We start from the raw sequence: 17,366 nt of genomic DNA, 5'->3' as shown, positions 1-17,366 counted from the left end.
TGTAAGGATCACCTGGCCAGCTAGATGTGTCCAGAGTGGATGGTCCCAGCTGGACCTTGCTCTACACGCAGTGTGGCTACTTAATTGGCCCATGGTGGGACGCTTTTGATGACACGTGCAGCAGCTACATGGTGTTTTTGTCCTCTGTCCAGGTCCTACCATGTTAATGTACCAGCCAGCTCTTCGTTGGGAGGTATGAGCTGGGTTGACTGCAGTGTTAGAGCGATACGGCCCTCCTCCATCAGCCTAGCAGTTTGGGCTGACCTTGGTGGGCTCCCTGATCACAGGCTTGTTTTTGGCCTTCGCCATGTTGTTAGGGTTGTTGAGTAACTTGTTCATGACTTCTGCCTCTCAGGTGTGGCCTTGTGGGGTGGAGAGATGGTGGAAAGATTGTCTTGAGACAATAGAGAACGTTGGATTATGATGTAACCCTGGTTCTCTGAGTGAAGAGACTATGGCTGAATCTCAAACTCCCCCCTAAACCCTAAGCCCTTATTGACTTCACTGACTGGACCTGGAAAGTGATTGATTGAGTGAGTGAGGCTGCAAGGGCTCAAAGTGGTGGAAACAGGAATGGCACAGCCCTTTGTTTTTTTGTTGAAACAAAGATAAAAAACCAGCGTGCCTCACCTACAGACTTGTTTTCTCAGTGGATGAAGGCTGTTTTAAAAAACATACTTGCAGGAAAAATACTTATTTTTTGCCACGTCCACCCCTTTTTGCACCTTTCATGTTTTTTGTTTACAATTTTGCTCTTTTCACTTCACTTTTTGTAGCGTTTACCAGTGGGCATCCCCCGAGAATCCCTGTCATACGTCACAATGCAATGAACTATGGGTAATTCCCTCACGCTAAGTCTGCAGAGATGCCCACTCACAGAAAGCGTGCATGAAGGGCTCAAAAAGTCAGCAGGAGATCCCTCACAGACTTGAGACGGGCTTAGCGGGAGCACGCCTCAAGTCTGTGAGTGTGGACACTGGGATTGGGCCTATCTCTCCAACCGCTACAGAGGACAGAGACAGGTTTGGATCAAGTAGAGACAACCAGGGTTACAAAACCCCACATGCCCATTTTAAAGAAGTGATTCAGACCAGAAATCAGATTAAACTGTCATAGATTTTAATTCAGCTGTAGTTGGAAGCTGAATTTAACCTCCATAAACATTAACAGACATTCAAAGCCTCATTTCTTCTTCATGATACAAATCTCACGCTAAACCATCATCCGGCTCATTTCACTAAAGTGCATCTTAGATTTGAGTTAAAATAAAAATGTTAAAAAAGTGCTTAAATATACAATGATGGACAGAAAACAGAAACAACAGCACCATCATGTGGACAAAAGTGGTACAAATTTAACAGAGACCATTATTTTAAAGGTTTTGTTGGTAGGCTATCTTCATTAAAATGGACTTTCATTTTCATCAAACTAAAACAAAGAAAACAATCTAAACAAATCTGGTCTTTCTGGGTCTGAAAATAAAGGTTTATTCTCTCCATTTAAAGACTATATACCTTTGTGATGTATTTTAAACTTGATTATATTATTCCATATATAATCCATCATAGCTGTAGTAGTGAAATTAATACCATGGACTGGTAATCCTTCACATAGAACTTGAGCTATGCATGTCAGAATATTAGGGTTACACAATCACCATAATATCAGCATGATTTCTCACCATAAATAACATTATATTGGTTTTACGATTAGGGCTCTGTTCATATTTATCCCTGATATTTTTAGGGTTTGAGATGCCAAAATATAAACTGACTTATATCATCTTAATATATTAAAAATCAACTTAAACACAGTAGGTACAGTACAGAACAAACTGATAAATGTCATACATTTTTCTTAAAAAAAAAAAAAAAAGTAAATCATGGATCTGGAACACAGAAATCCAGTTTCATCTCACTGACACAGATGTATCAGAGTCAGTATATCTGCTGGAAGGAGTTTGAAATGTATTTGATATAAAAAAAATCCCAAATCATACAGCCCTAGATAACATGACAAGGAAACAAGCCGAGGTCTCCAAGCCAAGCACTGCTCTCTTTGTTCCTATTGGTGCGCAACATTTCACTGCATTATTTCATTATTGAGGGTTCGACAGACATGCTCTGGTTAGGATGGGGGTTAAACGGACGGGCTCTGTTCGGGATGGGGGTTAAACGGACAGGCTCTGGTTAGGATGGGGGTTAAACGGACAGGCTCTGGTTAGGATGGGGGTTAAACGGACGGGCTCTGGTTAGGATGGGGGTTAAACGGACGGGCTCTGGTTAGGATGGGGGTTAAACGGACCGGCTCTGGTTAGGATGGGGGTTAAACGGACGGGCTCTGGTTAGGATGGGAGTTAAACGGACGGGCTCTGGTTAGGATGGGGTTAAACGGACAGGCTCTGTTCGGGATGGGGGTTAAACGGACGGGCTCTGGTTAGAATGGGAGATAAACGGACGGGCTCTGGTTGGGATGGGGTTAAGCGGACGGGCTCTGGTTGGGATGGGGGTTAAACGGACGGGCTCTGGTTGGGATGGGGGTTAAACGGACGGGCTCTGGTTAGTATGGGAGTTAAAAGGACGGGCTCTGGTTAGGATGGGGGTTAAACGGACGGGCTCTGTTCGGGATGGGGGTTAAACGGACGGGCTCTGGTTAGGATGGGGGTTAAACGGACGGGCTCTGGTTGGGATGGGGGTTAAACGGACGGGCTCTGGTTGGGATGGGGGTTAAACGGACGGGCTCTGGTTGGGATGGGGGTTAAACGGACGGGCTCTGGTTAGAATGGGAGATAAACGGACGGGCTCTGGTTAGGATGGGGGTTAAACGGACGGGCTCTGGTTGGGATGGGGGTTAAACGGACGGGCTCTGGTTGGGATGGGGGTTAAACGGACGGGCTCTGGTTGGGATGGGGGTTAAATGGACGTGCTCTGGCAAGGATTATGGTTTATTTGCCAAGTTCTGGCTGTTACTGTCCTCTACAACTCTGGTTCTCTTTTCTACAGCTTTCACTTCAAACGTCTCTTCTGACCTCGTTCCCTCTGGTTCTTTCACAGGATAGGGCTCGGGTTTGAACCAGTTTAAAGGATGAAAACAGTGCTTTCTTCTTTAAACCCTCCCAGCAACTCCTTCATAGATATCCTGCTCGTTCTGTTAGCTCGACTTTAGACCAAACCTCTCCTTAAAATAGCTAAGTCACTAAAGCATTAAACGGCACTCTCGCCTCATCTTCCTCCTCAATGATGATGGATCTCTGGTCTAGTCTATCAGGACAGAAAATCAGCCGTAGCAGAGCTAAGCCAATCCGTACCAGCAGCCTCAGCACGAGGAAAGCAAAAGGCACAGTGATCTCCATGAGGTGGAAAATGGGAGCGCTGAATTTACTCAGGATACAGGTGAGGAAGAAAGTCCCTAAGGATACACAGGGGTACAGAGCTAGCTTAGCCAGCATGAAGACGTGCTCGCGCCCACCATAGCGAACATAAGGGTGCAGTGTTTCCTGTTCGTTGTACAGAGCCACCACCCAGATCCCTAGCTGAAAGATCCCGGCAAAGAAAATGATGACACAGCTTATCTGGATGGCCTCTAGCTCATTACGGGAGTTATCTGGGAACTCGTGAGTTAGCTGGTAGGCTAAAGGCAAGCCTCCGACAAATGCCAGCGAGAAGGTGTTCAGGAGGCCCATGAAGCGTGTGGCCTTAGTAACGTGGAGGAAGAGCGAATGGTGCACAAACCAGAGCAAGCCAACGGTGACAAAGGAGCAAGAACAAGTCAGAGTTACCAACAAGTCAGAATTAAAGACATAAACAAGTCAGAGTTAAAGACAAAACAAGTCAGAGTTAAAGAGAGAGCCACCAAACTGTTTCTAGAGTTAAAGACAAGAACAAGTCAGAGTTAAAGACAATAACAAGTCAGAGTTAAAGACAAGAACAAGTCCGAGTTAAAGACAAGAACAAGTCAGAGGAATAGACAAGAACAAGTCAGAACACAAGAACAAGTCAGAGTTAAAGACAAAAATAAGTCAGAGTTAAAGACAAAAACAAGTCAGAGTTAAAGACAAGAACAAGTCAGAGTTAAAGACAAAAACAAGTCAGAGTTAAAGACAAAAACAAGTCAGAGTTAAAGACAAGAACAAGTCAGAGTTAAAGACAAAAACAAGTCAGAATTAAAGACAAAAACAAGTCAGAGTTAAAGACAAGAACAAGTCAGAGTTAAAGACAAGAACAAGTCAGAATTAAAGACAAAAACAAGTCAGAGTTAAAGACAAGAACAAGTCAGAGTTAAAGACAAGAACAAGTCAGAGTTAAAGACAAAAACAAGTCAGAGTTAAAGACAAGAACAAGTCAGAGTTAAAGACAAGAACAAGTCAGAGTTAATAAATACAAGAACAAGTCAGAGTTAATAAACACAAAAACAAGTCAGAGTTAAAGACAAGAACAAGTCAGAGTTAAAGACAAGAACAAGTCAGAGTTAAAGACAAGAACAAGTCAGAGTTAAAGACAAAAACAAGTCAGAGTTAAAGACAAGAACAAGTCAGAGTTAAAGACAAGAACAAGTCAGAGTTAAAGACAAGAACAAGTCAGAGTTAAAGACAAGAACAAGTCAGAGTTAAAGACAAGAACAAGTCAGAGTTAAAGACAAGAACAAGTCAGAGTTAAAGACAAGAACAAGTCAGAGTTAAAGACAAAAACAAGTCAGAGTTAAAGACAAGAACAAGTCGGAGTTAAAGACAAGAACAAGTCAGAGTTAAAGACAAGAACAAGTCGGAGTTAAAGACAAGAACAAGTCAGAGTTAAAGACAAGAACAAGTCAGAGTTAAAGACAAGAACAAGTCAGAGTTAAAGACAAGAACAAGTCAGAGTTTATAAATACAAAAACAAGTCAGAGTTAAAGACAAGAACAAGTCAGAGTTAAAGACAAGAACAAGTCAGAGTTAAAGACAAGAACAAGTCAGAGTTAATAAACACAAGGACAAGTCAGAGTTAATAAACACAAGAACAAGTCAGAGTTAAAGACAAGAACAAGTCAGAGTTAAAGACAAGAACAAGTCAGAGTTAAAGACAAGAACAAGTCAGAGTTAAAGACAAGAACAAGTCAGAGTTAAAGACAAGAACAAGTCAGAGTTAATAAACACAAGAACAAGTCAGAGTTAATAAACACAAGAACAAGTCAGAGTTAAAGACAAGAACAAGTCAGAGTTAAAGACAAGAACAAGTCAGAGTTAAAGACAAGAACAAGTCAGAGTTAATAAACACAAGGACAAGTCAGAGTTAATAAACACAAGAACAAGTCAGAGTTAAAGACAAGAACAAGTCAGAGTTAAAGACAAGAACAAGTCAGAGTTAAAGACAAAAACAAGAACAAGTCAGAGTTAAAAACAAGAACAAGTCAGAGTTAAAGACAAAAACAAGAACAAGTCAGAGTTAAAGACAAGAACAAGTCAGAGTTAAAGACAAGAACAAGTCAGAGTTAAAGACAAAAACAAGTCAGAGTTAAAGACAAAAACAAGTCAGAGTTAAAGACAAAAACAAGTCAGAGTTAAAGACAAGAACAAGTCAGAGTTAAAGACAAGAACAAGTCAGAGTTAAAGACAAGAACAAGTCAGAGTTAAAGACAAGAACAAGTCAGAGTTAATAAACACAAAAACAAGTCAGAGTTAAAGACAAGAACAAGTCAGAGTTAAAGACAAGAACAAGTCAGAGTTAAAGACAAGAACAAGTCAGAGTTAATAAACACAAAAACAAGTCAGAGTTAAAGACAAGAACAAGTCAGAGTTAAAGACAAGAACAAGTCAGAGTTAATAAACACAAAAACAAGTCAGAGTTAAAGACAAGAACAAGTCAGAGTTAAAGACAAGAACAAGTCAGAGTTAATAAACACAAAAACAAGTCAGAGTTAAACACAAAAACAAGTCAGAGTTAAAGACAAAAACAAGTCAGAGTTAAAGACAAGAACAAGTCAGAGTTAATAAACACAAAAACAAGTCAGAGTTAAAGACAAGAACAAGTCAGAGTTAAAGACAAGAACAAGTCAGAGTTAAAGACAAGAACAAGTCAGAGTTAATAAACACAAAAACAAGTCAGAGTTAAACACAAAAACAAGTCAGAGTTAAAGACAAGAACAAGTCAGAGTTAAAGACAAGAACAAGTCAGAGTGAATAAACACAAAAACAAGTCAGAGTTAAACACAAAAACAAGTCAGAGTTAAAGACAAAAACAAGTCAGAGTCTACTGACCAGATGTCCAGGATGAGCAGCGTGGCTACAATGGCATAGACGCCATCACTGAACGCCTCCACGCGCTCCTTGCTGAGCGGTTCGTTGGGCAGGTAGGTGTAGAACATCATGGAGTCTGGAGTCTCCTCCACCTGGCCTGTAGGGACAGGGGTTGGTTCATGTTTTAGAGGGTCAAAATCAATCTAGATCCATGTTAAAGTATTTTTCTGATCCTCACCCATGGCTTTGTTTCGACACCACTTCAGAGACTGAGAGATGTAGGGCAGGAAGATGACGATGGCTAACAGGACGTAAGACTGAGACACAGAGAAGGTCAGGGTTAGAATCAGGACAAATACAGAGAAATCTAACACTCAAACTTAAAATAATAGATCTAAACAAGGTCAGAGGTCACTTCCGTGATGAATCAACGTACCAGCTGGAAGAAGATGAAGGAGAAGACGCTGGCAATGAGGCACATGAGAGGAACACGCATGATGACTTTAAGGATGTGTTCTTTATAAAAGGCTTGATTCTCTGAGATCTGGATCTGATGGTTCAACAGGAAGGGACGGCTAAAGGCGTACAACACGATCAGACACTGGAGAGACAGAACAGGTGGGATTATCTAACCCTTCCTGCAGTTTAAGATGACAGAGAAGAGGATGGCGGTAAAAGCGTCTGACCTGAATGGCGCCCATCAGCATCACACAGCCAGAGAACAGTAAAATCCCCAGAACGTTTTCAGGGAAGCTGGCCATCAGGGAGAACTACAGACATGAGGAGGCAGATATCAGGAAACTGAATAGTTCATAGACTGTGATGAGAAACTGGATTTAAACTCCATAGACTCACCGTGTACGGCAGGAAGGTGATCAGCATCATACACGCCTGAAGTACAAACAGAAACACAACTGATGTTAGGAACAGGCTACAGAAAACTGATTACCACTGCATTTTCATATATTAATGATTGTTTATGATGGATCAGCTGGACACATTAGGCCTTTATTTAAAACGCAGGCTTCCTGTTGTCTCTTTAATTTCTTTATTTCTCACTCACACTGGAGCTTTGAACATCATCCATCAACAGTGGGAAGAAAACGTCTAATTCAATAGTTTTCTGCATGAATCGGCCATCAAATGTGATCTGATCTTCATCACAGTCACAGGTAAAGACAAATACAACGTACTGAACCTGAAATCACACAGAAAGTTTGAATATTTTAAGTCTTTAATAAACGCAGACATTTTCAACCATTCTTATTAGCCTAAGTCACAGGTGTCAAACTCAAGGCCCGGGGGCCAAATTCGGCCCGTGGAGCAGTATAATCCGGCCCCAGGATGATCTGATATTTCAGTTCTAACTGGCCCATCAGTCTGAGATCTGCAGATTTACTACAGTATAAAATGTGAACTTATCCTGATGATTTTAGATATCCTTGTTAAATCATGAAATCTGATTGAAAAAAATATTTAGATAAGAAGTCAGGAATGTTTGAAAAGAAATTAATTTGTGTTTTGAAAGGCGCAATATAAATTCAAGATATTATTATTATTATTTTAATTTCACATTTTCAATTTAGCATCTCACAGTTAGGACTCAAATTTAGGATTTTGACTTTTAATTTCATACTTTGAACATTTCAACTCATAATTTTGACTTCTTATATAATATTTTGAGCTCTAAGATTCCTAATTCTAATTTTTAAGTGATATTTTGACCTTTTTAAACCAATAATTTTGTGTTTTACCTCACATTTTCAACTCAAACTTTGACTTCATAATCCCATAGTTTGACCTTTTAGACTCACAATTTAAAATTTTGAATCAAATTTGACTTTTAATTTCATGATTACAAATCTTATTTCATATTTTGACCTTTTAAACTCACGATTTTGACTTCTTTCTAATATATTTTCCATAAAAAATAAAAAAAAAAACATTATTTTTTCAATTTCATGTTGGGAGCTTTTTGAGCGAATAAATTTACTTTTCTCAGATTGTGAGTCTTTAAACTTATCTTTTCAACTTTTTATATGTCAAAATCGTTAATCATCAGAGATATATATATATTTTATTACCAGTAAAGCAACGTTGACAGTTACTGGTTAAAAAAGTGACCCTGTTAGGCCCCCAGGTTAGTCCTGAATCCAGAATCTGGCCCCTGCTGTGATTGAGTTTGACACTCCTGGCCTATGGGTTCACATCCTTTCTCCAGCAGCACTGTGAATGTTTAATGTCTGTGTTTAATAAAGAATTTTATAATTATTTGTATGGTTTCAGGTTAAACACATTGTGTTTGTCTTTACTTGTGACTGTGATGCCGATCAGATCACATTTGATGGCCGATTCATGCAGAAAACTAGAGAATTTTAAAGGGTTCACAGATGTTTTATTGCCACTGTAGTTTGATAATTTCACATTCATTTATTCTTGTTTAAATAATATATTTATGAATTGAGCCAGACACCACTTGTGTTATGATTTAGAACATTTGAGTATTTAGAAGTGTTTTATTTTGGTAGATGGATGATTGCTAGATGATGTAGATATAGACTGGTAGGTAAGCACGGGAAAGGTGGCTCCAGCAGACATTTACTGAATAAACTTTGAATAAACTGCAGTTTTTATTGGATAGTAACTTTTCTTTAACCCTCTGTGAGACCTCTTCTCCCCATGCCTCAGTAGTAAGAGTGATTTCAGTGTTGTGGTTTTAATCCTCCATCATCACTCTGGACACTTTACCACTTTTATTTTGTGATATTTTTTTCTGCCACTGGATATGTAATGAGTTTTTCAGGCATAGTCAAAGAGAAACAACAGAATTAAATTTGCTGCACTATCACAAAGACTAGTACAACATAGAAATCAGTATTATTCTTAATCTCTGACATATCCGGGACTATGCTTGGAGCAAATCCCCCACACACCTGACATTTATTTTCTAAGAAACATCACATCGTAACATTTTCTGATTTTTTTTTTTTCATTTGAATAAAAAAAGTGACGTCTGGTGGTTGAACTGGCATTTAAAGGGTTATAGCCACCAGAACTTTAAATTTTTGATCAAAATTAAAGTTAATTATAATAATTAATCAATAAATTGTTAAAAATATTTTAATATTGATCAATGGAATTATAATATTTTAAATCACTGATACACTCTTTTTAGTTGATTTACCCACCAGGGGGAGCTGTTTCCTTCAGAGACACCAAAGAGGGAAATATTGAGACAAAAACATTAAAATGTGTCTGACTCTGACTAGACCTGAGACTAGACCTGAGTCTGACTAGACCTGAGACTAGACCTGAGTCTGACTAGACCTGAGACTAGACCTGAGACTAGATCTGAGTCTGACTAGACCTGAGACTAGACCTGAGACTTTATCTGAGTCTGACTAGACCAGGTCGTTTCCACTGAGCAGTTCGGTTCAGTTCAGTGCGGGACGGCACGCTTTTTTTGTCGTTTCCATAGAGAAAGGGTCCCAAAAAAGCAAACCGTACTGTCCCACTTTTCGGCACCCTTCCGTAGGGGTGCCAGTCTTACCAAACCGTACCAAAAAGGTGGAGCTACACACACAACCATAGGGGCTGCACTGACGTCACGTCAGCGCGCGACTCAGCTGCTCGCCTCCGGGCTTCAAAGACGGAAGTCTGCTGTGAGAAGCGGGCAAAAACGGGAGAAAAATGGACCAATATCTGCCTAAATAGGAAATATTTGGACTCAACGGAGATCCAAACTGTTTCCTAGTCTATGGATATTAGTATCTGGCCCCAAATCAAGTTTCCTGACGTTTATCTGGATGATTTCAAGAACACAAAGCTGAAGCTGAAGGCTCACATCAGCCTGATCCATCCACGATGGATGAGAAACTAAATTAATGCAGAAGTTTAGTGAATATGAAGCCTTAGAACAGTTCATTCTCATCAGTAACTAGTTATTAATCTGCTTCTTACATTAGGTGACCTGTGAAAACATCGCTCTGTGGTTGTTGAACATGTTTGTAAAATTTCAGGCTGCAGACTATTTTAAAACGAGATAAGCGCACCTCGGATTTCTGACTTAATCTAGTTTGATTTTAACACCAGCTGAACTTTAACTTTATTTTGAATGCGGCGAATTCTCACAGTACAGCTCTAAACTTTCATATTTTGTCGTATAAACTGTTCTAGACTAGATATATCCACATATTAACGTAGCGTTACAACTCAAACCGTCTCTGTACACGTATTCATCAGCTGAAGATCTGTACTGACAGCGGTTAACATCATTAAGATGTAGTTATTTTTTAAAAGCACTTTCAGCTGAAATAAAGCTGTTTACTGCTTATTCCCGACTAATTTTTGTCACTCATCCTTTCTATAACTCTGCAGCTGGAACAGCTGACTCGTGCTGTCCGTGACTTTACATGCATGCCTTCACAGCCCCGCCCACCCAAGTGAGAGCATGAGTGTCTGTGGAAACACAAACTATTTGGGGGTTTAGCGTACCAAACCATACCAAACCTAACTGAATCAAACCGGACCCCCTGATGGAAACACCTGAGACTAGACTTGAGACTGACTAGACCTGAGACTAGATCTGAGTCTGACTAGACCTGAGCCTAACTAGACCTGAGACTAGATCTGAGTCTGACTAGATCTGAGACTAGATCTGAGACTAGATCTGAGTCTGACTAGATCTGAGACTAGATCTGAGACTGACTAGACCAGGGACTAGATCCTAAGCTTTCAGGCTGGCTGAAGCTGAAATGAATGTTCAACATGAAACAGAAATGAAAAAAAGGAAATGAATAAAAGACAGAGGTCAGAGGTCAGGAGGAGGAGGCGGTTGGTTCATCACCAGGTTGAGGAGAGCGAGGCAGTCATCGATGCGAACAATCACCTGGAATAACCTGTGAAGGTAAGCACAGAGACAGCAGCTGCTGATTTAACCCCAGCTCTACCGCTAACATCACACTGATCATTAGTGAACATGAGAGACCTGATATGAGCGGCCCAGGCTACGGTCACAATCATGAAGGTCATCAGATAAACGGCGATCTTTGTGGTCAGGAGGAGCTGAACGCTCTGCCTCAACTCCTGAAACAAAACGCACAATTAGAAGTCCCCTGTTCTAAACTATACATATATTTAAAATACTCTTTATAGTGAATTATTACCTCTGTGTCTTCAACCTTTGTATGAGCAACAGGTAAGATCTATGGGTAAAGGAGCAAAAAACAGGAGAAATATCATGACAACAGAAAAAACATCATAACAGGAAAATTTGGATTTTAAATTGGGGAAATGGGTCAGAAAAAATGGCAGAGAAAGGAGTTTTAGTCAAAGAAACCATTTTATTTTCACTAGAGATACAGAATATTGGATTCGCTCACATATAAAAATCAATCTTAGAAGATAGAGAAAATTAGAAATAGATCTAGTTCAGACCGAAATCTTAGACTGATATTTACAGCTGATATAGACTGATATTTACAGCTGATATAGACTGATATTTACAGCTGATATAGACTGACATACAGCTGATGTAGACTGATATTTACAGCTGATATAGACTGACATACAGCTGATGTAGACTGATATTTACAGCTGATATAGACTGACATACAGCTGATGTAGACTGATATTTACAGCTGATATAGACTGATATTTACAGCTGATGTAGACTGATATTTACAGCTGATTTAGACTGACATACAGCTGATGTAGACTGATATTTACAGCTGATATAGACTGATATTTACAGCTGATGTAGACTGATATTTACAGCTGATGTAGACTGATATTTACAGCTGATGTAGACTGATATTTACAGCTGATGTAGACTGATATTTACAGCTGATGTAGACTGATATTTACAGCTGATATAGACTGATATTTACAGCTGATGTAGACTGATATTTACAGCTGATTTAGACTGATATTTACAGCTGATGTAGACTGATATTTACAGCTGATGTAGACTGATATTTACAGCTGATGTAGACTGATATTTACAGCTGATGTAGACTGATATTTACAGCTGATGTAGACTGATATTTACAGCTGATATAGACTGACATACAGCTGATGTAGACTGATATTTACATCTGATGTAGACTGATATTTACAGCTGATGTAGACTGATATTTACAGCTGATGTAGACTGATATTTACAGCTGATGTAGACTGATATTTACAGCTGATATAGACTGATATTTACAGCTGATGTAGACTGATATTTACAGCTGATGTAGACTGATATTTACAGCTGATGTAGACTGATATTTACAGCTGATGTAGACTGATATTTACAGCTGATGTAGACTGATATTTACAGCTGATGTAGACTGATATTTACAGCTGATGTAGACTGATATTTACAGCTGATGTAGACTGATATTTACAGCTGATGTAGACTGATATTTACAGCTGATGTAGGCTGATATTTACAGCTGATGTAGACTGATATTTACAGCTGATGTAGACTGATATTTACAGCTGATGTAGACTGATATTTACAGCTGATGTAGACTGATATTTACAGCTGATGTAGACTGATATTTACAGCTGATATAGACTGATATTTACAGCTGATATAGACTGATATTTACAGCTGATGTAGACTGATATTTACAGCTTATGTAGACTGATATTTACAGCTGATTTAGACTGATATTTACAGCTGATGTAGACTGATATTTACAGCTGATTTAGACTGATATTTACAGCTGATGTAGACTGATATTTACAGCTTATGTAGACTGATATTTACAGCTGATTTAGACTGATATTTACAGCTGATGTAGACTGATATTTACAGCTGATGTAGACTGATATTTACAGCTGATGTAGACTGATATTTACAGCTGATGTAGACTGATATTTACAGCTGATGTAGACTGATATTTACAGCTTATGTAGACTGATATTTACAGCTGATGTAGACTGATATTTACAGCTGATATAGACTGATATTTACAGCTGATGTAGACTGATATTTACAGCTGATGTAGACTGATATTTACAGCTGATGTAGACTGATATTTACAGCTGATTTAGACTGATATTTACAGCTGATGTAGACTGATATTTACAGCTTATGTAGACTGATATTTACAGCTGATATAGACTGATATTTACAGCTGATGTAGACTGATATTTACAGCTGATGTAGACTGATATTTACAGCTGATGTAGACTGATATTTACAGCTGATGTAGACTGATATTTACAGCTGATGTAGACTGATATTTACAGCTGATGTAGACTGATATTTACAGCTGATGTAGACTGATATTTACAGCTGATTTAGACTGATATTTACAGCTGATGTAGACTGATATTTACAGCTGATGTAGGCTGATATTTACAGCTGATGTAGACTGATATTTACAGCTGATGTAGACTGATATTTACAGCTGATGTAGACTGATATTTACAGCTGATGTAGACTGATATTTACAGCTGATGTAGACTGATATTTACAGCTGATATAGACTGATATTTACAGCTGATATAGACTGATATTTACAGCTGATGTAGACTGATATTTACAGCTGATGTAGACTGATATTTACAGCTGATATAGACTGATATTTACAGCTGATGTAGACTGATATTTACAGCTGATGTAGACTGATATTTACAGCTGATGTAGACTGATATTTACAGCTTATGTAGACTGATATTTACAGCTGATTTAGACTGATATTTACAGCTGATGTAGACTGATATTTACAGCTGATGTAGACTGATATTTACAGCTGATGTAGACTGATATTTACAGCTGATGTAGACTGATATTTACAGCTGATGTAGACTGATATTTACAGCTGATGTAGACTGATATTTACAGCTGATATAGACTGATATTTACAGCTGATGTAGACTGATATTTACAGCTGATGTAGACTGATATTTACAGCTGATGTAGACTGATATTTACAGCTGATTTAGACTGATATTTACAGCTGATGTAGACTGATATTTACAGCTGATGTAGACTGATATTTACAGCTGATGTAGACTGATATTTACAGCTGATGTAGACTGATATTTACAGCTGATGTAGACTGATATTTACAGCTGATGTAGGCTGATATTTACAGCTGATATAGACTGATATTTACAGCTGATATAGACTGATATTTACAGCTGATGTAGACTGATATTTACAGCTGATGTAGACTGATATTTACAGCTGATGTAGACTGATATTTACAGCTGATTTAGACTGATATTTACAGCTGATGTAGACTGATATTTACAGCTGATGTAGACTGATATTTACAGCTGATATAGACTGATATTTACAGCTGATGTAGACTGATATTTACAGCTGATGTAGACTGATATTTACAGCTGATGTAGACTGATATTTACAGCTGATGTAGACTGATATTTACAGCTGATGTAGACTGATATTTACAGCTGATGTAGACTGATATTTACAGCTGATGTAGACTGATATTTACAGCTGATGTAGACTGATATTTACAGCTGATATAGACTGATATTTACAGCTGATGTAGACTGATATTTACAGCTGATGTAGACTGATATTTACAGCTGATGTAGACTGATATTTACAGCTGATTTAGACTGATATTTACAGCTGATGTAGACTGATATTTACAGCTGATTTAGACTGATATTTACAGCTGATGTAGACTGATATTTACAGCTGATGTAGACTGATATTTACAGCTGATTTAGACTGATATTTACAGCTGATGTAGACTGATATTTACAGCTGATTTAGACTGATATTTACAGCTGATGTAGACTGATATTTACAGCTGATGTAGACTGATATTTACAGCTGATGTAGACTGATATTTACAGCTGATATAGACTGATATTTACAGCTGATGTAGACTGATATTTACAGCTGATGTAGACTGATATTTACAGCTGATTTAGACTGATATTTACTGCTGATGTAGACTGACATACAGCTGATGTAGACTGATATTTACAGCTGATATAGACTGATATTTACAGCTGATGTAGACTGACATACAGCTGATGTAGACTGATATTTACAGCTGATTTAGACTGATATTTACTGCTGATGTAGACTGACATACAGCTGATGTAGACTGATATTTACAGCTGATATAGACTGATATTTACAGCTGATGTAGACTGACATACAGCTGATTTAGACTGATATTTACAGCTGATACAGACTGATATTTACAGCTGATGTAGACTGATATTTACTGCTGATGTAGACTGACATACAGCTGATGTAGACTGATATTTACAGCTGATGTAGACTGATATTTACAGCTGATGTAGACTGATATTTACAGCTGATGTAGACTGATATTTACAGCTGATATAGACTGATATTTACAGCTGATGTAGACTGATATTTACAGCTGATATAGACTGATATTTACAGCTGATGTAGACTGATATTTACAGCTGATATAGACTGATATTTACAGCTGATGTAGACTGATATTTACAGCTGATGTAGACTGATATTTACAGCTGATGTAGACTGATATTTACAGCTGATGTAGACTGATATTTACAGCTGATGTAGACTGATATTTACAGCTGATGTAGACTGATATTTACAGCTGATGTAGACTGATATTTACAGCTGATGTAGACTGATATTTACAGCTGATGTAGACTGATATTTACAGCTGATGTAGACTGATATTTACAGCTGATGTAGGCTGATATTTACAGCTGATGTAGACTGATATTTACAGCTGATGTAGACTGATATTTACAGCTGATATAGACTGATATTTACAGCTGATATAGACTGATATTTACAGCTGATGTAGACTGATATTTACAGCTGATGTAGACTGATATTTACAGCTGATGTAGACTGATATTTACAGCTGATGTAGACTGATATTTACAGCTGATTTAGACTGATATTTACAGCTGATGTAGACTGATATTTACAGCTTATGTAGACTGATATTTACAGCTGATATAGACTGATATTTACAGCTGATGTAGACTGATATTTACAGCTGATGTAGACTGATATTTACAGCTGATGTAGACTGATATTTACAGCTGATGTAGACTGATATTTACAGCTGATGTAGACTGATATTTACAGCTGATGTAGACTGATATTTACAGCTGATGTAGACTGATATTTACAGCTGATGTAGACTGATATTTACAGCTGATGTAGACTGATATTTACAGCTGATGTAGACTGATATTTACAGCTGATGTAGACTGATATTTACAGCTGATTTAGACTGATATTTACAGCTGATGTAGACTGATATTTACAGCTGATTTAGACTGATATTTACAGCTGATGTAGACTGATATTTACAGCTTATGTAGACTGATATTTACAGCTGATTTAGACTGATATTTACAGCTGATGTAGACTGATATTTACAGCTGATTTAGACTGATATTTACAGCTGATGTAGACTGATATTTACAGCTGATGTAGACTGATATTTACAGCTGATGTAGACTGATATTTACTGCTGATTTAGACTGATATTTACAGCTGATGTAGACTGACATACAGCTGATGTAGACTGATATTTACAGCTGATATAGACTGATATTTACAGCTGATGTAGACTGACATACAGCTGATGTAGACTGATATTTACAGCTGATTTAGACTGATATTTACTGCTGATGTAGACTGACATACAGCTGATGTAGACTGATATTTACAGCTGATATAGACTGATATTTACAGCTGATGTAGACTGACATACAGCTGATTTAGACTGATATTTACAGCTGATACAGACTGATATTTACAGCTGATGTAGACTGATATTTACAGCTGATATATATGGAGGTCTAGTTGATTTGAGGGGAAAAAATGATGCAGTGACCACCTACAATGGCATATAAGTAAAAAAAAAAAAAAAAAAATACCTATCAAATACCCTTGATACCTGAGATTTTTCAAATGGCAGAGATAGTGCCAAATTGGGCCAAATTGGGCCCAAATGGCACAAGAGGGGATTTTGCCTGGATATTTTTTACTAAAATATCTCTTATTTTGTCCTGATAACCCTCTTATGGCATGAAAGTTGAAAGAGGTAATGTCAAAATGTGGTGTTTTGGCATACTGGAGATTTTTGGACTTTAACTGCATTATTTCTGTGGGATATTTATGCTAAAATTGCAATAAAAGTTAGGT

The 17,366-nt window shown here is 38.0% G+C and overlaps 1 protein-coding gene across 1 annotated transcript in view; it reads right to left on the bottom strand.

Annotated features, from left to right (window-relative positions):
- Positions 1 to 2,546: 2,546 nt before the first annotated feature.
- Positions 2,547 to 17,366, bottom strand: part of tmem175 (transmembrane protein 175) — a 15,413-nt gene continuing 593 nt past the window's right edge. Inside the window, exons 2-10 of the mRNA XM_041787463.1 lie at positions 11,377 to 11,415; positions 11,199 to 11,296; positions 11,058 to 11,109; positions 7,067 to 7,102; positions 6,898 to 6,981; positions 6,648 to 6,812; positions 6,450 to 6,528; positions 6,233 to 6,368; positions 2,547 to 3,767 (exon numbers count right to left, since the gene is read on the bottom strand). Coding sequence (XP_041643397.1) covers positions 3,188 to 3,767; positions 6,233 to 6,368; positions 6,450 to 6,528; positions 6,648 to 6,812; positions 6,898 to 6,981; positions 7,067 to 7,102; positions 11,058 to 11,109; positions 11,199 to 11,296; positions 11,377 to 11,415 — 1,269 coding nt within the window. The 3' untranslated portion in view covers positions 2,547 to 3,187. The remainder of the gene's footprint in view (positions 3,768 to 6,232; positions 6,369 to 6,449; positions 6,529 to 6,647; positions 6,813 to 6,897; positions 6,982 to 7,066; positions 7,103 to 11,057; positions 11,110 to 11,198; positions 11,297 to 11,376; positions 11,416 to 17,366) is intronic.

The sequence above is a fragment of the Cheilinus undulatus genome, linkage group 5, assembly GCF_018320785.1.
Source record: "Cheilinus undulatus linkage group 5, ASM1832078v1, whole genome shotgun sequence".
Lineage (NCBI taxonomy): Eukaryota > Metazoa > Chordata > Actinopteri > Labriformes > Labridae > Cheilinus > Cheilinus undulatus.
The sequence above is the reverse complement of the archived record's forward strand: the minus strand, read 5'-3'. Positions and strand labels throughout refer to the sequence as shown.